Source organism: Saccopteryx leptura, chromosome 2, assembly GCF_036850995.1.
Source record: "Saccopteryx leptura isolate mSacLep1 chromosome 2, mSacLep1_pri_phased_curated, whole genome shotgun sequence".
Classification (NCBI taxonomy): Eukaryota; Metazoa; Chordata; class Mammalia; order Chiroptera; family Emballonuridae; genus Saccopteryx; species Saccopteryx leptura.
The window spans coordinates 277320562-277346206 of record NC_089504.1 but is presented as its reverse complement, the minus strand read 5'-3'; the positions used below and the strand labels follow the sequence as shown (position 1 = coordinate 277346206).

General features: G+C 42.8%; 1 protein-coding gene across 6 annotated transcripts in view; it reads left to right on the top strand.

Annotated features, from left to right (window-relative positions):
• SRGAP2 (SLIT-ROBO Rho GTPase activating protein 2) overlaps positions 1–25645 on the top strand; it is a 275486-nt gene that overhangs the window by 179301 nt on the left and 70540 nt on the right. For all 6 annotated transcript variants that reach the window (XM_066361906.1, XM_066361905.1, XM_066361907.1 and 3 more), the window contains exons 5-7: positions 14379–14441; positions 23573–23788; positions 24380–24508. In XM_066361906.1, the coding sequence (XP_066218003.1) occupies positions 14379–14441; positions 23573–23788; positions 24380–24508 (408 nt within the window). The remainder of the gene's footprint in view (positions 1–14378; positions 14442–23572; positions 23789–24379; positions 24509–25645) is intronic.

The following is a 25645-nucleotide window of genomic DNA, read 5'->3' as shown; positions in this document are numbered from 1 at the left end:
ATAGACTTCAGCAGTCCTATGGGGAATGAAGCCTACCTTTAAATGATCTTAATCTCTAATTCGATTAAGGTGATCTAGGATAGTTAATGGTTAAAAGCAAATTTAAATCCTCTTTGGTGGAAGATACTAGACCTAATATCTCTCTCATTGTTTTGGATATAGAGTACTTATAAGAAAAACAACAGCCCTGGCTGGTTTGCTCAGTAGATAGAGCCTCAGCCCCATGTGTGGACGTCCTGGGTTCGATTTTCAGTCAAGACACACATGAGAAGCGACCTTCTGCTTATCTTCCCTTCCCTCTTCACCTTTCCAGTCTCTTGTCCCTCTGGCCCTGCACTCTGAGGATAGCTCGGTTGGTCCAAGTGTTGGCCTCAGGCACTGAGGATAGCTCATTTGATTGACGCATCGGCCGCAGGTGAGGGTTGCTGGGTAGATCTCAGTCAGGATGCATGCAGGAGTCTGTCTCTCTATCTCCCCTCATCTCACTTAAAAAGAAAAGAAAATAAAAAAATAGAAAAGAAAACAAGAGAAGAAAATAAAAGAAAAAACAATAGACCCACAGGAGACTCATGTAATGGTTATCAGACAAACTTACAGAGTCAGATTTAATGGTGGACACACCGGGCGCGCGCCCTGGGACCTGACTTCTGAAGGGCCCTGCAAAACCCCATCTCTACATTTTCTTCTTATGACACCAAGTTTGGTTTCATGTGTGCAATTTTAACATTAATAGTACATAATATGTTTTATTTGTTTAAAAATATGGTTAACGTATATTTTTATTTTCCCTGTCTGTCTCTCTCTCTTTTTTTTAAGGGGCCCAGTATTTTCTTCTATGCCTGGGGCCTCAACTGACCTTAATCCATCTCTGCAAACTTATGTTTAGCATGTTTATAAAATCAACCATGATTTCAGCCATTTTGCTAGGGGCCCCTGCTTCTTTTTAATGGGGATATTAGAATCTAAGATTTGGAAGGGAGGTGTCCTCGTGACTATTGAGGTGATCATTACTCACGTCCTTTCAGTGAGCAGACTGGGAAAATTTGCTATTTCATGTCATTCCTGCCTTCCTCTATTTTATATTTGTAGCTCCTTTCGCTCACTGAGAAGCCTGACTCCCAAGAAAATCAATATATTTACTCCTTTGCTCAATTCTACGATACACATAAACTTGTTTCAGAATTGCTACACCCTACACCACTATTAGCAATAAATCTACTAACCCATTAGGTCAAATTTAAGTTTTCTTTGCAATTCTTTTTGTCCTTTTATATTCAGCCTGAGGAAAGTGAAAGTACTATAGCTAAAAGTTATTTGGCTCTTTTTCTTTTCCATTTTTCTTTAAGATGGTTGTTACCCATTTGGTATAACAAATAATGGATTAAAACCCATTAAATAAAATCAGAATCCATGTATCCATATTTTTTCTTTTTAATTTTTAAAAAATTACAGTTGACATTCAATATTATATTAGTTTCGGGTTTGCAACATAGTGTCTACACATTTAAATAACTTACAGAGTGACCCGCTGATTAGTCTAGTATCCATCTGACACCATACATAATTATTAAAATAGTGACTATATTCCCTGTGCTGTCCATTGCATCCTGTAACTGTTTTGCAGCTACGAATTTGTACACCTTAATCCTTCACTTTTTTCACCCAGTCTATAGCCATTTTTAATCTGCCACAATCTCAATAGCAGTTCTGAGAGATAAAAAGAACCAATTATTATGATCTCTCTTTAAGAATACATAATTCTAACATGTATCCCTATTAACGTAAGTAAAAAACTAAGGGAGAAGGAAAACACATACAGTAAAATGTTAATTAAATGCAGAAGTAATGATAGACTTTTCATATCACTATCTGGCAATCATTATAATAATTTGATTCAGGCAAGAGCCATCAATATACTATAAGGAATACGATATTCACAAAACTTCAAATACTTTCCCCATAAGTTAGTTCTTTATTACAAAGGGGGAAATAATACCTTTACATTAGGGAAACTTGGAGAACATGTTCAGGACTTGGTGATCAAAGTTAACATCACCAATATGAGGACAAGTCACAATCACCTGCCATATGATAGGATCAGTGAGAAGAGCACAGCATCATTTCTGGGGTATTCCTGCCAGTTATGCGTAATCTGAATCTAATGAAGTATCGGGCAAACCGAAATCGAGAGACATTCTACAAAAAACTGTTCCCAGCTCTTCAAAATGTTAACGTTAAGAGCTACAGAGACTAAAACTGGTCCAGATAAAGGATGGCTAAAGAGTCATGACAACTGAAATGTAACAGGTGGTCTTGGGTTGGATCCCAACCCTGAAAAATTCTTTCTGCAGAAGACAAGACAATGGGAAAAATCTGAATAAAGTTTTGTAGGTTGGAAAAAAAAAACTTAATGTGAGATTTTAAGCATACAAGGGTTGGCAAAAGTAGATTTAGAGTTGTTTGTATGGAAAAATACAAATTAATACATAATAATACAAGAATAAACTCTTTTTCGCTTACTCACAACTTTTGCCCACCCTGTATATAAAATTAAAGTAAATGGCAACAATAGAATCTATGTATAGGTAGAGGTTGGGAAATAGGTGTATTGTCCAGAAAGTGGTGAGAGAATTAACTTACTGTATCTCCCCATGTATAAGACGCACCATTTTTCAAAAAATTTGGGATCTAAAAACTGGGTGCTTCTTATAAAGTGGTTGTAGATTTTTCTTGCATTTCCCACTTTTTCACGCAGATGAGGAGTTGTATGAATTTTATGAAGAATAAAACTTGAGTTCAATAACTTTATATAATACAGTTTTTTTCAAATTTCGGGCCCCAAAATTAAGGTGTGTCTTATACATGGGAGCATCTTATACATGGGGAAATATGGTATATTAGACTTTTACAAGTCAAGGATATATGTTGTAATTTAAGGTTACCACTAGAGAACTAGTATTTCTTCCAATATAAGAGAGGGAATAACTTGATGAATAAAAGTAGCCCAAAAGAAGGTAAGAAAGGAAAGATCCTGGTATAGGCAAAACTATAGGGAGATGGAACGCCGCAATGGCTTCCAGCAGTTAAGGCTGGGAGAGTTTGACTTACAAAGGAAAGAGGAAGCATGAAAGATTATTTGCTGGATGATGGTACTGTTCTGTGTCTTAATTATGGTGGTTGTTGCAGATTCTGCATTTGTCAAAACATAGAATATATACTAAAAAGAAATGACTTTCACTGAATTTTTTTAAATGGAAGAGAAAAAGGAAGTTAAAAAATGAGAGGTAAAGGACTGTAAAGACAGGTAGAACAAGTAGCATATAGCCAGTGGGTGCATTTAAACCTAAATTTATCAGTAATGACAAGTGCAAATTGAGTCATGTAAAATTAAAAACCAGATTGTCAGACATATTTTAAATAAAAGTGCAGTATATTTGCTTGTAAGAAAAGAGACACACCTTAAATAAGAGGATATAGAAAAGTTTAAAGCAAAATGATGGGAAAAAAGAGACCTTTGATAAAATCAGACCAAGTAGATTTTAATGCAAAAAGTATTAGAGATAAAGAGGGACATTTAATAATAATTAAAGATTCAGGTTACCAGGAAGAAGTATATGCTTAATAACAAAACTACAAAGTATATAAATAAGAAATGGGCACAGTTAAAGGAGAAATAGGCAATCTTCAGCCCCACTGATACGCCTGTTTTAGTGAATAATTTAAAAAGTTGACAAAACAAGAAAATCAGTTTGCCTAAATAACAACTAACATATTTGGGCACTGCCTAACAACTGCAGCCAGATACACATTGTTTTCAAGTGTACCTGAAACATTTATAAACCATAAAGTAAAGAGGAAAAATTGAAACTCTTGGGTGAGAAATCAGAGCTGGAGATTGGAAATTGCCAGTTCCAAACTCTGAACGTTTTCTTTCTCACAAGTCAGTGATTACTAGCAAGAGGGGAAGGTGCCTCATCCAAGGATATAGATTTTTTTTAAACTATAGGTGGACCATGACTGATGGGAGTGACTGTGCATGTGGACATAGTGTGGACAAGGACACAAGGTTGCAGATCACCACTGTAGCTCTCCCAACTTAGATCTGCACCCCAGCCCCAAAGAAATGCATTCTACTTCTCTGCCAGAAAAGGTCTCTACCCAGTCTCCCAGAATTGGACCCTCTTGGGTCCAATTCTGGCACCTGGAGTGTCAACAAGTTGCTCTCTCCATCACTGAATCTTCTCAAGCCTCTTTTTCTCCTTTGACAGTGGAATTGGATTCTAAGGCAACTCAGAAAGTACTAAAACTACACAGACTCCTCTATGAGTTGACGTGGCTGCTGGGTTCCTCTTTCTTAAAGTATTTAATCAGCAATTTTCCCAGTGCCCTTGGCATTTCCGGTACCAGTGCTGCTGACTGTTTAACTTTGTCCCAGGGCACCCTCCTCTCTGTTTTTATGCTGCCAGCTTTCAGATGAGCTCTTTTAACTCCTGTCCTTCCAATCTTCTCCCAGCCATTTGGGAACCACACGGGCATTCTTCTCATCCCCCAGCTCCTGGAATTTCTTATTGTAGGAAGGCATATGCTTGCAACAACCTTATCATCTGGCTCTATTTTTATTTCTTCGTGCCCAGTTTCCAAGCCATTGATTATTTTTCCTCCAGAGTTCATTTTACAACTGCTGAGAGATTTGTACTCTCATGTTGCCTCTTTACCTTTGTGTCTTTTGTCTCCTGTGTCCCAGTCTACCCAAGGGCGCCATGGTCACCTAGACACCATTCCTATGTCTATAAAAATGGGAGGTGTGGTGATCACCCATCTTCAGTATAGCCTCAAGAAATGCTTTGACACTATAGAGATCAGGACCTGAAGACTTTATTACAGTCCCTTTGAAATCATTATTCAAAAGAGTTAAAGACATAAATTTGCCAAGAAAAGGATCACAGTGGTGATTTAAGAAATAAAACTTCAGTCCTGGCCGGTTGCTCAGTGGATTGAGCGTTGCCTGGCATATGGCCGTCCCATGATGGATTCCTGGTCAGGGCATACAGGAGAAGTAGCCATCTGCTTCTCCCCCCTCCCTTTCCTCCTTTTCTTTTTCTTTCCCTCGTGCAGCTAGTGGCTCCATTGGTTTCAGCATGGCCCTGAGTGCTGAGGATGGTTCAGTTGGTCCAAGCAAATTGGCCTCAGGTGCTAAAAATAGCTCAGTACTTGAGCATTGGCCCTACACAGGGTTGCTGGGTGGATCCCAGTCAGGGCGCAAGTGGGAGTCTGCCTCACTATCTCCCTCCTCTCACCTAAAAACAAAAAAACTTTAGACTTGATTGTCTCTTTCCTTTTAAGGGATGTTGTTTTCAGCTTGTTTTCTTAGTGTTAGAAATGTGCATTCCAAGAGATTGAAACAAACATGGAGGAACATTCAGACTGTTTATAGTATTGTGTTTCAGACTGTTCCATCTGAGGTCTTAGGAGAGCAGAGGGCCATCATACTCTTCCTGTCCCCCACCCCTGCCCCAGCCCAGGGGGACTGAGTCTTGTTCAAATAATGTGTTTTCCTGACAAAAGGCTCTGGTCATCCAACCATAGTTAGAATCCATGGAAGGTAGGAGCTTAATCCACAGAATTCACTGTCATATCAATGAATGGATTTTCTCCCATGGCCACTAGCACTACGGTGGTTTATCAATTCGGACTACTCATACATTCTGGAACTTTTGGAAAAGCCTTAAGAAAATGGATTTTCAGAAATAAGTGTCCTAGAGGAGAAAGTTCCTAGATTTCATTAAACCAGAACTTGGTAATGGGCAGTCCTTGTCTTCACTTACCTAGGCTGTAGGGATCTCTTACATTGGGTATTTAAAATACAAACTCAGTTGAACCAAGTCCCATTTGTGCCGCCTGGAAGGATCATTTCTGTTTAATCTACTTGGAGAGATAGAAAGTAATTCTATCCTCCTTAGTTTCTTCTGTACCTCCTCCCACCTACCAAATTTCCTCTTTTCTGCTAAACACCTAATGGATTTTTTGTTTGGTTAGTTCTCCCCCTCCCCCTTAGGAAAACTGCATATTTCTTACAGGATGATTGCTACTTTGGTTTAAGTGAAGCTGGGGAAGAGAATAGATTATGCAGCAGCAGGTATAAGGAAAAATAGAATTTTATTTCCTGAAGGTTGATAGAACTCCTCCATTGGAGGGATTAGCTTCTGGTTACCTACCCAATTCCACATATCATGATCATGAACACGTTCTGAGGGTGCAGAAGGAGGCAGCACAGTGTGGTGGAATGAGCACTCAATGGGTGTCGAAAGGGCTAGATTCTAACATTAGTAATAGCTAAGATTTATTAAACATACTGGGTGCTAGATTCTGTTTTAAGCACTTTGTATGGATTATCTCATTATTATTCTATTTTACAGATTTAGAAGCTGAGGCATAGAGTGGTTAAAAATTTACCCAAAGTCATATGATTGAGGAAAGGAAGCAGGATTCAAATCCTGTTCCAGAGCCTGCATGTTTCACCCTTTTCTAACATTGCATGTGGTCCCAGATAGTGCACTGAATAGCTGTTTGCCTCTGGAAGAGTCTTTTCAGCATTTAAGGCTCATCTGTGAATTGTAACTTGAGGGCGTTCATGGGATAATGTCCAGTGGAGTTTCCTCTTTTAATAATGTATATAAAGAAAACACAGGTATATTCTTCTTTTTTTTTTTTTTTTTTACAGGGACAGAGAGAGAGTCAGAGGGATAGATAGGGACAGACAGACAGGAACGGAGAGAGATGAGAAGCATCAATCATCAGTTTTTTGTTGCGACACTGTAGTTGTTCATTGATTGCTCTCTCTTATGTGCCATGACCGCGGGCCTTCAGCAGACTGAGTAACCCTCCGCTCAAGCCAGTGACCTTTGGGTCCATGCTAGTGAGCTTTTTGCTCAAGCCAGATGAGCCCGCGCTCAAGCTGGCAACCCCGGGGTCTCGAACCTGGGTCCTTCCGCATCCCAGTCCAACGCTCTATCCACTGTGCCACCGCCTGGTCAGGCATTATATTCTTCTTGTTACATGAAAGCTTAGTGTTTAAGTCTAAACTAAAATTTGAATTGATTCAACAACTGATTACTTTATGGCTACTGTGAACACAGCAGTGGGCTGGGCACCATGGAAGACAGAGAAATGCTTTAAACATTATAGTTTCTCTCAGTTTTAGATGACTTCATATTTTAGTAGCTTTGGGATTTTTTTTTTTTTTTTTTTTTTCATTTTTCTGAAGCTGGAAACGGGGAGAGACAGTCAGACAGACTCCCGCATGCGCCCGACCAGGATCCACCCGGCACGCCCACCAGGGGCTACGCTCTGCCCACCAGGGGGCGATGCTCTGCCCATCCTGGGCGTCGCCATATTGCGACCAGAGCCACTCTAGCACCTGAGGCAGAGGCCACAGAGCCATCCCCAGCGCCCGGGCCATCTTTGCTCCAATGGAGCCTTGGCTGCGGGAGGGGAAGAGAGAGACAGAGAGGAAAGCGCGGCGGAGGGGTGGAGAAGCAAATGGGCGCTTCTCCTGTGTGCCCTGGCCGGGAATTGAACCCGGGTCCTCCGCACGCTAGGCCGACGCTCTACCGCTGAGCCAACCGGCCAGGGCCCAGCTTTGGGATTTTTAAAAAAAATTATTTATTGATTTTTTTAGAGAGAGACAGACAAGAACATCTATCTGTTTCTGTACCATGCCCTGACCAGGGATCAAACCTACAACCTTGTGCATCAGGACGATGCTCCAACCAACCGAGCTATCCAGCCAGGGTGGATTTTGGTTTTTGTGGGGGTTTTTCTCCTCCTCTTCCTCCTCCTCCTCCTCCTCCTCCTCCTCCTCTTCCTCCTCCTCCTCAGGGTGGATTTTGGTTTTTGTGGGGGTTTTTCTCCTCCTCCTCCTCCTCCTCCTCCTCCTCTTCCTCCTCCTCCTCCCTTCTTTCTTCTTTCTTCTTCTTTTCCTAGTGAGAGGAAGGGAGATAGAGAGACAGACTCCCACATTTGCCCCCAGTCTGGGGCTGATGCTCAGCCTATCTGGGACCATGTTCACAACTGAGTCATTTTTAGCACCTGAGGTGGAGGCTCCACAGAGCCGTCCTCAGCACCCAGGGCCGATGCACTCGAACCAATCAAGCCATGGCTGCAGGAGGAAAATATATAAAAAGAGAACTGGGGGAGGGGTGGGAAAGACAGATAGTCCCCTCTCCTGTGTGCCCTGATTGGGATATCCACACACTAGGCCTATGCTTGACCACTGAGCCAACTGGCCAGGGCCCAGGGCAAATTTTTGTGGTGGTTTTGGGGTTTTTTTGTTTGTTTTGAGACTAGGTTTTTTGGATAATTAAATAGGAATTTAATTGTGAAACCAGTTGTGCTTCAGAAAGCGAATTCTGACACAGGTATTGGGTTTCAGACTGCATCAGGTTTCTGACATTTTCTTTTAAAATATGATGTCACAGTATACCCATTCACTTCTGAGTAAGGGAGCTACAAGTAAGATGATTTTTTTTGTGGTGCTGAGAAGCTCAAGACATTCTTAAAAATAGAATGTGACTGCTTTTATACTGAAGCAATATCATCATAACCTGAAATATCTATTAATAACTTAGACAAATTAAAAAAAAAGATTTGCTATGTAACAGCTAGATTTTTTTTTTTTTTTTGTATTTTTCTGAAGCTGGAAACGGGGAGAGACAGTCAGACAGACTCCCACATGCGCCGGCCGGGATCCACCCGGCACGCCCACCAGGGGCGATGCTCTGCCCACCAGGGGGCGATGCTCTGCCCCTCCGGGGCGTCGCTCTGCTGCGACCAGAGCCACTCCAGCGCCTGGGGCAGAGGCCAAGGAGCCATCCCCAGCGCCCGGGCCATCTTTGCTCCAATGGAGCCTTGGCTGCGGGAGGGGAAGAGAGAGACAGAGAGGAAGGAGGGGAGGGGGTGGAGAAGCAAATGGGCGCTTCTCCTATGTGCCCTGGCCGGGAATCGAACCCGGGCCCCCCCGCACACCAGGCCGACACTCTACCGCTGAGCCAACCGGCCAGGGCCTGTAACAGCTAGATTTTTTAAAATCAAATTTTGTTGTTGGCAAGCTAGATTCAACATCTAGCTTGTTCTGGAGTCAAGTTAAAATGTGGAAACCTCTTGGGTGAGATAGAAAAATAATTATTTTTGAACTAGAAAACTAACTTTAGAAGTTCCATTCCTAGTAATGACGAGATTAGGAGAGTTGTGTTTTGATAGGCTCAGACATCAGATAAATGTCCATCTTTCTCAGTAGATTGTAAACTTTTAAACTGTTTTGTGTACTGCTATATTCCCAGTCAAATCACAACTGCCTGACACATAATAGATGTTCTATAAATATTTGCCAACAAACTCTTTATTGCTCACTTTTTAAAATCATCATTTCCCTTGCCAAGATCTAGTAATTGAACCTGCTTCAAACATTCGTCAGCCACCTTGAGAAGGCATGTTATTTAGCATCTGTCTTGGTTGGTGGGCCTCAGTTCTTAACCCACTATTTTCTTTATTCCACAATTATTGTGTACCTAGTCTTTTTAAACATGTGTATAATGACTCATTAATGAATTGTAAAGTGAACTTGGTAAGTTATGACTAACAAAAAAATAGAAAAGAATAGGAAATAACAAACTGCACTGCACCTAACAAGTACTATTATAAACACTTACTCTACTGGATTGCAGTTTTAAAAATGTATTTTTTTGAAAACCTGCTATACCCTATTATCAGCAAGTAAAAACACTTAAGGTATCCCTCTTGTGGCAGCTCCCAGCCTACCCCTATATAAAAAAAACAAAAAACTTTGAAAAAAGAACTATGCAATTCAGTGTATTTGTATTTTATACTTCTTTTGAGTCCCTAGAGTATAAGGTCATAATGGAACACAGCTTTCCTAGAGTCACCACGTGGTATCTTTGTCAGCTAGTGAAGGTGGCACAGAGACGTCCCTCTCTATCTACACAGGTAGTGTGGCCAAGGGGATATCTGGAAGTCCTTCCTGGGCTCTGACCTTCAGGACCACTACCCTCTACACCCTGCAGCCTCACACTACACCACTTATTTTGATAGGCTGGATTAGGTTGGGGAGAGGCCAGACACAGTGCCCACCATCACCTAGCACTGGCCCTGGTGCCAAGCAGCCGCTCCTTTGAGCCCTGTCCTCCCCACCAAAAGCATTTTAGGCAGATCTCCAGCTCATGAAACTTGGCCTCTTTGAAGTGGTGAGTGAGTGTCCCTGAAGTCATGTCACTCTACATCTGGTGGTGCTTCTGCTGCCAGAGGTTCATGTAGGTTTGTGTTCCTTTCCCCTGAAATCTAGAAATGTAAATTCGGTTTCAAACTGGTGTTGTTGTTTTTTAACAGTTGGTCTCAGAAGTATCTTTGGGTTGGGGATGAGGGGGTGGGTGCTAGCACTGATGAAGGAAGATCTATGCCCTTGAAAATTCATTTTTGGAAAACTGCTGACCTAGGCTGATTGACAGAGAACTAAACGACCCTACTGTTTTACCTGCTGACTGATTCAGCCTTGGGACTGGGCTGAAATTAGCTTTCACCACATGGCAGACGTGCCTTCCTCTTTTTTTTTTTCTTTCACTAACAGGGAATAATACTTTGCCTTTCAAATAATACAGCTTTTATAGTATCTCCCTAATAAGGTCTGGTTTTAAAACCTTTTCATAATCAGTGTTCTTTGGGAAATGCTAATAGACAAACCTATTCAAGCTCAGGAAATACATTGATTCAAAGATGAGTGTCTAGTGTCCTGACAGCCCAGATCAGGCAGCCTCCTGTTTCCTTATATTTCTGCTGCTACGTTCTTTTGGTGAGTGAGAAGGCTTTGGAACGTTAGCCTTGCGGAAATGAGGCTGTGCGTTTCAGTTCTGTTGTCCTTTGCTGTTATCTGGTGGAAAAGGAGGATTCCCTACCCATTCTGTAAGCGCACAGCTGGCAGGAGCTGTTGCAATCTCACTGCCTTCCGATCAGCCCCGCCCCGGCAGCCAGAGTGGGGGCCCATGAAGCACACTCTGGCCAAATGGCTGTGGTGAGTTTCAGAATAAAAGATCCCCGCCTAAGCACACTATTGCACTTCCTATCCCAGCTTTGTTAATTGTGTCACATCTAATTTCTAAGTTTAGGCATCCTTTTTTTTTCCAATTGAAGTTTACTATGCAAACATTTAAGAGAAAAACTTCACTCAAAGTAATTTTTTCCCTCGACTTCTAGTTGGTTTCCTGCAATGTTTAGATGACTCATTCTCTTCCAAGAAATTTTAAAGAAAAGAGATGCGGGATATGTGATAGCATACAAAGACTGCTCTGTAAATTCTCTCTTTCTTGCCTGCCTACAAACTCCTTGCTCTTTTTATAGAGAACGGAAAGGCTCTACAATCTGTATTGTCATGTACTCTATCTCATCAGGTTTTGTTGTTCCCAGGAATAAATCTCCTCTTGTCTTTGGGTGGGGTCCCCTTGTAGCTCCCTAGCTCTGACAGCCCCTCTAAGAGCAGCCAGCATGGAGACCCTTCCTGGGATGCTGGGGCCATGCTTGCTACCAAAGGCACAAACTTAAAGTTTCTGAAATACATAGATAACGGGTGGCCTTTTTAATCTGTGGAAGGAGTAGCACTGGATATATCCTGCCTCTCTCCTTGGATTAGAATTGCTCCGGATTGCTGGGGGCAGCTTTATTGGACACTTTAACTCGGCCAGCTACCAGTGTGTCCCCAGACCAGCCCAACCCTCAGCCAGAGGGGAGCCTAAAGTCAGGATCGCTTCAGCAGCCTGTTCAAATAAACAGGGATCTGTTGAGTCGGTTCTTTTCCAACTGGTAGTACATGAAAGGAAACATCTGCCTGGGCTTAATTGCTGTTTTATTAGTTATGTTTTTACTCTCCACCCCTTTCCCCTACTCTGGGGGCTAAGTTATTTAAGTCATGGGTAAGCAACAAGGTAGAAGATTGGGAACTTTCTCTTACAACCTCTGCCATTTAAACCTAAGGCAGTGGCAAGGGAGGGTGGAAGGTTGGCAGGGGGAATTAGTCCGGAGGTGGGAGGGCAGGGTGCTTGGAAGTGATACTCATGGTCACTTCCTGGCCTTGTTGCTGACTCTGGGCTGGTTGGTGAGTCATTTTGCCTCACTTCACCTCCTTGGACCTCTGCTGCTTCAATGGCCTTCAGCTGTCCTCACAATGAGAAGGGGAACCTGGTATGTGTGCTCCTAGATGAAAGACATTCCCTCTTGTGGCCTCTTCCAGTGGTTGAAGGCATTGGATGAGAGGCATTGGGAATAGTAAATATAACTGGCAAGATAACCCCCAAGCCATCTATTTTATAGAGCATCTTTGTCCCTGAGGAGAACTTGCTCATTATCTCCTACTCTATGGAGTATAAAGCCAACAAGCCATACCCTAAAGTGGGTGGGGTTTGAATCTAACACAGACTCAAGAAGCCAGACAAAAGATTATAAAGGATCATAGAATGGGAGAGGCTGGGAAAGACCTTAGGAATATTGAAGCCAAGACTTTCATTTTTATGGAAAGGAAAACACAGACTAGAGAGGTTAACCAGGTTGTCCCAAGTTATTGCTCTGATTGTGGAGGAACTAGGAATAGGAGGTTCTTGTGATTGCTAATTCAGGGCTCCTTCCACCCTTTTCCACATTACCACTAGGTATAAAAAATTTATTGTCAACTCATGACAAAGCCACACCTGTTATATTCCATAATTAATTCCATAATAAAAAAATGGCAAAGTATAAGCAAAAAATGAAAATGACTCCTAAACATTGTTTTAAAAGTTCAGGCTCACTAGAATCAAAGGACTGCAAATGACAGTAGAATAACATAACAAATTGTCAAGACAAAAAATGAAATGATATTCTGACATGTTTCTGGTGGTATTGTCAATTGTTAGTTTCTTGTCAAGGGCAGTTTCGTGGTATAAGTGAGTAAATAGTCTTTGACTTAGCAATGTTACTTCTAGGAGAAAATAATGAAAGGAGTGTGCATAGATTATGTACAAATAATTTAATAATATAGCATGTTTTATCATAGAAATTTGTAAACAAACCAAATGTCCAAGAATAGGAGCTACATAAGTATAATCTTATAATGAATAAGATTATAAAGAATAACAATATATGTAAGGAAATATTCACATCATATGTCTATGTGAATAAGTTACAATGTAAAATGTAATTCCAATCTCACAAAAATCATAGATGATTAGAAAAATATGTAACAAAGTCTAGAGTGATGGTTTCTTAGTGGTAGAAATTAAGTTACTTTTTCCTTTTTTGAGGTTTTTTACAGTTTTATGTATAACTATAAACATGTATTCCTTTTGTAATCAGAAAAAAGGTGTTCTTAAAGTCATACATCTTTTAAAAAAGCAAGATCTTAAATGATTATGTGTCTGACATGCAAGACCTCTTCCTTTATTTGCCTGGGAGCTGAGCTGTGCCGGGGGTGGTGTTAATACCTTTTGTTAGAAGAGCATTGTTGGTATCTATCTGATTTTTAGCAGAAAAGAACTAGAAGGAGCTGGTAGAAGATAAAATGAGGGCTCCTCTTCAGTGACCCAGTGATGTCAGTCAGTTTTATCTTCTGCTCTCTTGGGCTTGGCATAAAACAGTGTAGAAGGCGTGGCTCTTCCTTTCTGCTCCTCATTTTTCTCTCTTTCTACTCTTCTCTCTGTGTAGTTAGTTCTGGCTTGTGGCAGCAGAAAGCTGAGAGCCACCACTACTAAGGATTAACCAGTTGGCAGTTCCCATAACATATATTATCATAATCGAGGAACATTTTAGGTGATCTCACAACCAGTCTTTATGGAGGTACCACTGCCTTGTGAATTTAGGATCTAACTTCTTCCTGCTTGATTACTGTTCCTGCTTCATTAGGTACTTAGAAGTCTTTGGATGTTTATATACTTCCAGTCTCATCCTACTTTACATCGTTCCTCCACAAGTCTCGGGAATGCTTGACTACTAGTCTCTGAGAAAACTTGTTCCACCTAACAACAGTTGCTAGGTAGAGTGTGGCTTTCAGGCCTGTTCTTTGGGGGCCCGTTGAAAAATCAAAGGCTACCACTCATTTTCCCTCCACACAGTTGCCCTTGCTAGGCTGTAGAAGGGGCACGTTTCATTTTATTAAAACTCTTTGAGTAATCTGACCATAATTGGGTCTGATCGTGCCACTTTGCGCAGTTATCTGATTTGCTGGATTAAATAATGGGCCTTAATTGAGTCTGTGTTATTTGTAGAGCCAGTGCTGCCCTTGCCTTTGTTGCCTGCTCCGTCCTCCTTCTGTTTCCCAATTAACCTTCATTTCTCTTTTCTTGCAGAGTAAAGAAGTCGGCCAGCAGCTCCAAGATGATTTGATGAAGGTCCTGAATGAGCTCTACTCGGTAAATCAGATGGGTTGTCTGGCTCTTAAACAAGCAGAGGGAAGCAGCATTTGGCAGCTTGTGGCCATAGTCATGTCAGCAGTCAAACTGAGCTAAGGTTAAGGACAGTGCATGGTCCCCATTGGGGGTGCCTCCACCCATCTCTTTTTTCACACTCTTTATTTTCAATCCTGAATGAGCCAAAAACACTTTCTCCAAAAAAGATCCCTTCTCAGCTGTGTCAGCTAACTAGCTTCGTTTGGAGGGTAATTGTGAGAGACCAGCCGAGGCTTAGGTCACCAGCACAACTGACCCCATTTGCAGCAAACTAGGGACCCCAAACCTAATGGCAAGGATCACGGCCTGCCTTGTACAATTAGTATGTGCATATTGGAAAGGAGTTACGGTTCAAGGTTTTGTATCAGTTCTTGGATTGATCTACCTGTGTATGATTAGAGCAAGTGCTCTAGGGAAGCAGAGTCCTAAATGCCTGTAATATGAGGGACCAGTTCAGGCAGAGAGAGCTTTGCATTGACTCCCTGGGGTTTTATAAAGGCCAAACCTCAGTGAAGAGGCAGACTTCAGGCTTGGAGGAAAAAACACAATCTGTTCTGAAATGACTGGTGCTTCAGATACATGATGCCTGTGGCTGATGTGTGTTTCCTCATGCACTGGGAGGTGGTGGTGGTTGTTCTTCCCCCAGCTGTGTTTCATTAATTATAATTAAAACACACATGCACACCAAAGAAATTCCTGATGCCATACCGGGACTATTTCAGTTGTGCAGTTAAAGCCTTCCAGGGCTCCTCCTCTAGCTGAGCCGTGCCAGTCCTTTGTGTCATTCTCTAGGGTTGTCTCATCCTGTTTTGGAGGCGAAATTGACTTCCTGTGTTTACTTGCTTATTTGCTACCTTCCTTCCTTTCTCTCTGTCTCTCTTTCTCTCTTTCCTTCTCTCTTTCTTTCTAAATTCACAGAAAGACAGGCAGTGGTGACATGCATCGCAGGCATTTAGAATCAGAGAATTCCATGTTCTTGATCCAGAGGTCTAGGTGTGGTCATTTTGTCATGGCAACTGTTAAGCAAGTAAATAGGGTAGTCATCAGACTTGTCTCCAGTGACACTTAGTGTGTTTGGAATTTCTACTCTCTGCTCTGAAGCCAAGTAGATAGAGAGTACCCTTTGGTTTAGCTCCCAAGTTTTCATTTTTCTCAAGTGAAGTTAAGGCTTTTTTTTTTTTTTTTTTTGGTATTTTTTCTGAAGCTGGAAACAGGGAGGCAGTCAGACAGACTCCCGCATGCGCCTGACCGGGATCCACTCGGCACGCCCACCAGGGGGCGATGCTCTGCCCATCCGGGGCATCGCTCTGTTGCCTGGGGCAGAGCCATGGAGCCATCCCCAGCGCCCAGGCCATCTTTTGCTCCAATGGAGCCTCAGCTGCGGGAGGAGAAGAAAGAGACAGAGAGGAAGGAGAGGGGGAGGGGTGGAGAAGCAGATGGGCGCCTCTCCTGTGTGCCCTGGCCGGGAATCGAACCCAGGACTTCCGCACACCAGGCCGACGCTCTACCACTGAGCCAACCGGCCAGGGCCTGGTGAAGTTAAGGCTTTTTACAAATAGAAGCATGGTGCTTGGATTGTTTTCAGATTGGATGAGTTTCCTGAACCCCCTTGTCTTTTTAATGTTTTATTTCTGCTCTTTATCTTTAGAGCATCTTCTAGGCACCAAGAAGAGCTATTATTACTCCTTTCTCCGGCAAAGAATTCACTAAGATAGAAAATGACACATATAGTCCTTATATGAATTCTTCTATTTTCCTGTAAACATCTTGGGCTTCTGCTATTTGCTGTTTCTGGGGAGGAGTGGGTTGGATAACCAGCAAACCCCAAACTAACTGGAATCCAGTGTGCCACTTTGCACAGTGGGACCTGAGGCAGCAGAGGAAGAACTGTGTCTAGGAATCTGTTAACATTACTCAGAGTCCTAGATCTCCAAATGTGCTAAGATTAAAAAAATAATAAGTCAAAGGGTATAATTTGTATTAGAGTGAGGAAGGCACTTGCTGCTCTGTTCGGGGAGGGGGGGCGTGCTGGCACCTTGAGCTGCAGTTTTCAGGCATTCTTAACATTGGCCAGTGTTTTACTGGTCGTTGTTCAGCCACAGACAATGCAGAACATAAAATCTTCCCACCAGTGTGAAAACTGAAAATTGGCCAAGCATGGTAACCCCAGCCATTGGGTGAATTTACATATACTCTTATAATCTGTCCAAGGCCAAAATAAAATTTTATATTTTCCTATAGTAGGCAATAGGAGGAGAAAAAAGAGAGGATGCTGGAAAGTTCTAGAGAAGGTAATGATTCTCTGATACAATGATGCTCAAGCAGGGTGGTGACTTTTTCCCCCCAAGGAGACATTTGACAGTGTTTCCAGACACTTTTGGTCATCACAACTGGGATTGGTGGTGCTAGAGATTATCATGTAACTAAAATCCTATAATGTGCAGGATAGCCCCCAAAGCAAAGAATTATCTGGCCTAAAATGTGTTAATAGTACTAAGATTGGCCCTGGCCGGTTGGCTCAGCGGTAGAGCGTCGGCCTGGCATGCGGGGGACCCGGGTTCGATTCCCGCCCAGGGCACATAGGGGAAGCGCCCATTTGCTTCTCCACCCCCGCCCCTCCTTCCTCTCTGTCTCTCTCTTCCCCTCCCGCAGCCAAGGCTCCATTGGAGCAAAGATGGCCCGGGCGCTGGGGATGGCTCCTTGGCCTCTGCCCCAGGCGCTAGAGTGGCTCTGGTCGCGGCAGAGCGACGCCTCGGAGGGGCAGAGCATCGCCCCCTGGTGGGCAGAGCGCCGCCCCTGGTGGGCGTGCCGGGTGGATCCCGGTCGGGCGCATGCGGGAGTCTGTCTGACTGTCTCTTCCCGTTTCCAGCTTCAGAAAAATACAAATACAAAAAAAAAAAAAATAGTACTAAGATTAAAAAACCCTGGTCTAGTAACTAGAGCCCCCTGAATTAGGCAGCCCACATTCTACCGAGTCTGTCACGAGCTATATGAACTTGTGACGTGCTCTGTGACCCGGGTCTCAACATGCCAGATACTGGTATCTCCATATCATATCATGGAGGATGAGGGGATTGGGGGAGTCATACTTCCTGACGTATCAGGCTATAGTTAAGGGTCAAATGAGTTTACAGGTTCTATAGGCCAATAAGAGGTTCAGAAAATGGAATCATGAGTTGTTTCTTCTTGAGGGTGAGATAAGCATAGGACTGATATGAATAAAGCACTATGGCATTAGAGTGACCAACTAACTATCCATGTTTGCCTAAGACTGGAGGACATGAGATTTTCTCACTGCTGGACCCTGGAAAGTCCAGAGTAAACCAGGCTCAGTGGTACCCTACATGGGACAGTGGTTTCAACAAGTAGGAACTTGGGGCCATTGTATGCTAGATTTGGAAAGCTCTGTGCTGTATATTCTCTCTCTTTCTGTCTCTCTCTGGAGTTAAGAAGGGAACAAAGGAGGGCTTCTTCCACAGAGCTTTTCCCTTATCTGTTCTTCAGGAAGGCATGGGAAGGTCTCTTGTTTCATGGACTCTGTAGGCAACTGAAGCTATTGTAGGCATGGGATAAAGGAAATCAAGGTGAAAAGGAAGCTATCATATCCAGTGCTTTTCTTACCTTGTACCTTTTCCTAATGACCGTAAGTACTTCTTTTTGGGAGACATTACCCAAAGGTTGATAATTTAAGTACCTTTGAACAGAGACAGATTAAGGTCAGTTGAGGCCCCAGGCGCAGAAGAAAATATTGGACCCCTTGTCATTAGAAAAACGTGTCAGGTTGGGGTTTTGTGGGGGCCCTTCAGAAGTTGGGGCCCAGGGCATGCACCCGGTGTGCCTGCTGTTAAATCTGCCTCTGCCTTTGAACCTTGATGATCCAAGGGGCAGGGCTCAGGTATTCCCAAACAAAGATGCCTTTGGTGAAGAGTCCCAAGCTTCATAGTGGCCAGCTGCTCCTCTGTATCTTCCTCTTCTGTCTGAAGGGCCTTTGATTTCCCTGACTTGGCTTCTGTGTCAGGGGCTGCTTCCCACCACTGCCACTCAGAAAGCAATCCCAGTGAGCATTCTCCTCCATGTATTTTTTTCCCCTCATAATGAACAAGCTGGCAAATTTCTAGGCCGTGGCATACATAAGTGGTTTTAATTTTCTGACTGATGATCCAGGAGTCAGCTGTGCCTTTGAAGTCAGAACACACTGTGTTTCTCAAAGAACTCTGGAATTCTTTGCCTCAGTTGTACTCAGAGGCTGTATCTGGAAAAGCCAGGCAAGCCCCACCCCCCACGCCAGGAAGGAGTATCTGTTGGCCACATGGATTGGCTAAGTAGGAAGACTCAAGGAAGCCCTAGAATTAAGAAAGAAAGAAGAGGTGTTAGGGCATGGGGAGTATTAGAGCCCCAGAGGTTTTATGCTTCTGAGTACTCCTCTTGATTATAGTCCCCTTGATTTGGTGCAGCAGCGGTCTGCTAGCGAGCCAAGACGGGTATTTAGCACCTTGTCCCTTGAAACAATGTCAGTTCATAACCCCCCAACTTTGCTTGCTTGTGTCTTCAGCACTAGGCACTAGGGATACAAAGACAAATAAGAGGTGTCCCTGAACTCAAGGCATTTAGTTTTAATAGATGAGACAAAAAGCAGGGAGTAAAATAAATATCTGCATAGAGGAGAAACATGAAGTCAGGATCTCTGGAGAGATTCTTGAGTTGAATCTTAATTGTCAAGAGCTTTTTTATTCCCTTTCTGTTGCATCCTGTTCTTGTTTCATGATGCAATGTCTTTTCATTTCTCATTGATCTCTCTAGGGATATTATTGATGGATTGTTTTTGAAGCTTTTTTTTTTCTGTGTACTTTCTGTTTCCTCTAAATTGCTTGTTTTGTTTTTTCATATTAGATATTTTTTTGTTATTTTTTTTAGACAGACAGGAAGGGAGAGAGATGAGAAGCATCAACTCATAGTTGTGGCACCTTAGTTGTTCATTGATTGCTTTCTTATATGTGCCTTGACCGAGGTGGAGGGGGGCTCCAGCCAAGCCAGTGATCCTTTGCTCAAACCAGCAACCTTTGCGCTCAAGCCAGTGACCATGGGTCATGTCAATGATCCCACACTCAAGCCAGTGAACCTACGCTCAAGCTGGCAACCTTAGGGTTTTGAACCTGGGTCCTCAGTGTCCCAGTCCAGGGCTCTATTCACTGCACCATGTTAGATATTTTCTTTAAATCTCTGATAATCTTTAGTTGCTTGCTTATATTTTAAAGTAAGGCACTGAAAAGCTGGTTAGAAGTTTGGGGTCAACCAGACCTTTACAGTAGGGTGTCTGACTGAACTCTGCCCTTGGGGAAGACTGGTATTTCTAGATCTTTTATCTTGGATGGTCAGATTCCCCAGGCAGGACACTTTTATGACCTATGTTTTGGGGTCAAGTTGTAAAGAGGCCTAGGTCATCTCTACATAGATTATAGAATTTTCAGTTGATACTTTTGGTTTCAGTACTCCTATCCTCAGCTGAGCCTAGTGTCCCCAGTCCATAGAGTCTCCCTAAGAGTATAAACTTCTAGTCTTCCACTACAGTGGGGGAGGGGGGGGAATCTGGGAATCTAACTGTTCTCAGGTTTTTAATAGTTTCTCTTGTTTTTAGCTCTACCTTTATCCTCACTATCACCAATTCTTCTTTAGGCTTTTGTAATGTAAATCTGGTTGCTTCTTGGCTCTCTAATTCTGGTTTAGGGCTCAGTAATTCAGTTACTACTTGCCTTCTGCTTTTCATCTTCCACTTTTGTTCTTTTTGTTTTTCTTAATTTATACTAAAAATAATAATAAAACTGTTTTCTATTATTTTAATGAAGTTCGGGGAGGAAGCAGAGCTAAAGACATGAATTCAATATTGTGCTTGTCAGAATAAAGTGAATTTTCTTTGTAGAACTGAGGATTTATATTTCTGAAAATTTCCCCTAGTTTATATTTGCCTCACTATAGACATTTCTCCAAGTCCTATTTCTTTGGTTGTTTTGACATTACTTATTTAAGCTTCAGCCTTCAGACACTTCCATTTTCCCTTGAGTTGGAGGACAGAAGTTATACTTCTCTCCTATTTCCATAGAAGAGAGATTCAGCATCAATAAGTCATTTGAGCAACAACTTTGATTGTGAAACTACCACTGTCTACACGATGTATTTCCCAACTATGAAGAAGAGAAAATAACACAAAAGAAGTGGTACTTGTCCTTAGAAACTTATAGTTTCTTAGGGGAGGTACTGTTTTACTCTTTTATGAGAGTTCTTAAAGTTCTTTAGAGGAAAGGAGCAATATAAGTTGTTGATTCTTATTCACGTATTGTCTTGTTGGCACAATTCCTTTGAGCTCTTTTTTGTCTCTTGTGTTTAATCATAGTGTTTTCTATTTATATTTATTATGCATCTTCCTGAAATAGAAAATCACTTTCTTAGAAATCGTTCACCTTGGGTTATTCACTCAGGAGTTTGAATCCCTTCGTCACATTCAGGTGAAAAGAGAGAAAAGGGAGCTTCCTGTCTACCCTTCTTCACCCAGGATACCAGATGCCTCTCTCTCACTTCTTAGTCAATCTGAAAATCTGGTGAACTATATATTAGAATTACTTAACAAGGGTTTTAACACTCTCAGTATTAAAATTTCTCCTGTGTAGAGAATATACAGAAAAGGTTTTATACTTATGGGAAATGATGTTGGGTTCAAAATAAGGTGAAGCTGATTTAAAACATTCTGCATCCAAAATGAGACATTATTTAAACTCTCATGTACTTAGATTTTGTCAGTGTCCCAATATTCTTGATTCCTTCCTCTAATTCCAGCTGATCCTAAGTTATATTCACAAAGTCCCTCTAACCCAGGATTTGTCGACCTCAGCACCATGGACATTTTGGCCAGATAATTATTTGTTGTGGGGGCAGTCCTGTACATAAGGTGTTTAGTAGCATCCATGGCTTCTACCTATTAGATGACAGTAACAAGCTGAAAGTTGTGACAATCAAAACTGTCTCTAGACTGGTGGTGGCGCAGTGGATAGAGCATTGACCTGGGACACTGTGGTCCCAGGTTCAAAACCCCAAGGTTGCTGGCTTGAGCCCAAGGTTGCTGGCTTGAGCCCAAGGTTGCTGGCTTGAGCAAGGGGTCACTGGCTTGGCTTGATTCCCTCCCCCCCAAGGCATGTGTGAGAAGCAATCAGTGAACAAGTAAAGTGCCACAACTATGAGTTGATGCTTCTCATCTCTCTCCCTTCCTATCTCTTTCTCTCTCTCTCTCTAAAAAAAAACCAAAAAATGTCTCTAGACAGTATCAAATGTCCCCTGGGGACCAAATTAGCCTTCAGTTGAGGCCACTGATCTAACTCAAGTCTATAAATGAAACCAGTTTCTCTTTTCAAGCCTCTCTTGAGTAAACTTAACCTTCTTTTCCAACACATCCAGCTCTGGTCCTATGCAGAGGAGATATATTGGTGCTTAGTGGTTAGGATGGTAGACTCTGTGATCTGACAAACCTGGGTTTGATTCTGCCATTTACTAGCTATGTGACCTTGGATGTGATAATTAATCTTTTTGCATCTCAGTTTTTCCATCTTTATTTTATTTTTATCAAATTTATTGAGGTGACACTGGTACTGGTAAACAGAATGATTCAGGTTTCAGATGCACAGTTTTACAACACATCACTGTACACTATATTGTGTGTTCACCACCCCAAGTCACATCTTCATCCATCACCATTTATCCCCCCTATACCCTTCTCTACCTCCTCCTACCCTCACTTCACTTGGTAATCATCACACTGTTTGTTCATCTTAAAGGTGGAAATAAGAACATGTCTTTCATAGAGTTGTTATGAGGATTAAATGACGTACGCAATAAAGTGCCTGGCACACAGCATGTACTAAGAGGTAGAAATTACTAATGTTATTCCCTTGCTCTCCTCTGTTGTTCAGTTTCCCACCTCCACATGTACATACACGCAACACCCCTCGATCCTAAACGTTCTAATTCTCCCTCTCAGAAATCTCATGGTATCAAAAATGACAGCAGTCTTGAACTTCAGCTTGCTTAGTTTATTTTCAAGCATTTTTAATTCTCAGCTAGAAGCTAGAGGCTTCCTATGTGGAAACAGAAAGTTATAGCAGGGAGGAGCAGGCACCTTGTGGCTGGAAATAGTATGTTCGGGAAGATTGGAAACAAATGCAAGTCCCAGTTTTCCTGGCCCCCTCATTAAAAAAGAGTTAGATTCCCAGATAGTTGCTCTGGTGGAAAATTTTATCCCTCTCCTTTGTACTATACTTCCTTCCTGTGGCAGCTTCAGGTTTACTTGATGTGAATTTTATTCCTTTTGAGGCCCTTACCTGAATTACTGTGCAGGTTTACAGGCTTCATAGAGTTGTTGTCTAGAATAGATCACAGAATTGCTTCAAGGATGAAATGAGAAAATGCATGTGTAGCACTTGGCACAAAGCCAAGACTATATACTAAGTGCTCAGGAAATGATAGCTGCCATTGCTATTGCTGCTGCTTTTCTAATTGCTGTGAGAGGGGGTGTGTGATCTGCATAAAGCAGGCCAGATGGACCTCCAGGATGCTAGGCCAGTAGAAAGAGGTTTTGGAGCCTTTTTCTCCTGCCCATTTTGTATCTGACAGGTCCAGAAAGTATAGGTTACTCCATAGGCTATGCTGCCCTCTTCAGGGTTTCTAACCAGGCTTTTCTCTGTGGTCTGAGTGGTGGTGCTGTTTCCTGTCTACTTGGCATTGTGAGATGACTAAGTGATAGAAATTACTTGGCCAGTACAAAAGACTAATGATTACAGATGTTAATAAATACAAGTAAATAATACATGATGAAAAACATGAAGTCATTTTAATAATAAGGCCTGTAGGCTCACTGGTTCAGTTTAAATCCGACTTTCCCATGTTTTGGAGTAGTCTTTATAATGTTAAAGTCCACTCCAAACACGAGTTTGTCCCTTCAGGATCTGAAGATACTGCTTCCTGGGGAAGAGGTTCAGCTAAGCCTGTTAGTCTAAAACAAAGAATTGACCCCGTTGACTTGACCTCTGGTGTGGGGGCGGCGTGTCTTGCAGGTCATGAAGACTTATCACATGTACAATGCCGACAGCATCAGTGCTCAGAGCAAGCTAAAGGAGGCAGAGAAGCAGGAGGAAAAGCAAATTGGCAAATCGGTAAAGCAAGAGGACCGGCAGACGCCACGCTCCCCTGACTCCTCGTCCAACATCCGCATTGAGGAGAAGCATGTCCGGAGGAGCTCAGTGAAGAAGATTGAGAAGATGAAAGAGAAGGTGTGTGAGCTCCAGCAGCAGTAGGGGCTAGGGAGGAGTGTTCTGGAAGTCAGGACTAATAGGACTCTCCCTGTAGGTACAGAACAGAACAGGGAAGCTCTAGCTTCTTTTAGTGCCTAATGACCAAAAGTGAGTCCTTACTGTCTGCCCTAGAAGGAATTCTAGGTATTTGGAAGAGCTTGAGCATGTACTCTCCTGGTGTTTTACCTGTAGCAGATAAATTAGAAACAGTAGATACCTTTCCCAAGCCTGGGAGGGGATTGTAGACCTAGGGTTTGGCTTCAGGTTCAGGTGCTCAAGGTGATATACTAACACCTCCTTCAGGGTAGCCATGCAAGAATGGAGAATGGTATTTACAGATAGAACCAAAGTGGGACACGCATCTAAAGTAGGGAGCCTCATTAACCTTTCCTGGATTGATCTACATTATGCCCTTGAATCTCATTAAACAGAATTAGAACCCAATTTAAGGGAGATGCGCATAGGGAGTAGCAGTACAATTGTGGTTCTTGAATGTACTGTGCTTTCATCTTTTAGATATCAGTCTCCTCTTTAAAAAAAAGTAAAATTGAATTTTTGTTCTCTTTTCAGCGCCAAGCCAAGTACACAGAGAATAAGCTAAAGGCCATTAAAGCCCGGAATGAGTACTTACTGGCTTTGGAGGCAACCAATGCATCTGTCTTCAAGTACTACATCCATGACCTGTCTGACCTTATTGATGTAAGTGCTTAGAGCTGGGGGCCCAGGGGTGCCTCTTTCCTGGTTTGGAGTTCTGGTCAGGTGTTCCCCAGTTCTGCTCAGGCATCTCAGAGCATTTAGAGAACAATTATGAAGACAGTAACCATGATCCACAGGGGCTTGCCATGTACTATGTACCAGGTGAAGCACCTTACACATTATCTCCTTCAGTTCTCACTGGAATCCTGGGAGGAAGGCATTATTTTCTCCATTTTTACAGATTAAATTCACAGAGTTCAGATGACTTACCTAGACTTGGCTACTGGGTGACAGAGGCAAAATTTGTACTTAGGTATAGTTACTAACCCATGTTCTTAACCACTATACTTTCTATCTCCCAGAAAATACTCCAGCTATTTGCATGTAAAAATGAGTGGCAAGAGCTAAAGAATTAGAATCCCACCTGGCCCATACTTCTTCTTTTTTTTTTTTTTGTATTTTTCTGAAGCTGGAAACGGGGAGAGACAGTCAGACAGACTCCCGCATGCGCCGGACCGGGATCCACCCGGCACGCCCACCAGGGGGCGACGCTCTGCCCACCAGGGGGCGATGCTCTGCCCCTCCGGGGCGTCGCTCTGCCGCGACCATAGCCACTCTAGCGCCTGGGGCAGAGGCCAAGGAGCCATCCCCAGCGCCCGGGCCATCTTTGCTCCAATGGAGCCTCAGCTGCGGGAGGGGAAGAGAGAGACAGAGAGGAAGGAGAGGGGGAGGGGTGGAGAAGCAGATGGACGCTTCTCCTGTGTGCCCTGGCCAGGAATCGAACCCGGGACTTCTGCACGCCAGGCTGACGCTCTACCACTGAGCCAACCGGCCAGGGCCCCATACTTCTTAATATGTGGCATCAATGTGATGAGGGAAGCAGGGTGGTAGGCACATGGGGCTTGCATGGGGTAGGCACAAGGGGTAAGTTTTTTTTACTTTGGCCTATGGTCAGCCTTGACCTTACTTCTCCTGCTGCTTCCCCTCAAACCTTATAGTGGTTGAGTCTTGCAATTCCTCCCATCTGCAGACTCCAATCTGGCCCAGTTGCTTAAGTACACTGTTTCTGACCTCTGACCTCTCCCTCCTGTCATTAGAGTGAGGGTCCTGGAACCAGCTGACTTAGCATCAGCATCCTAG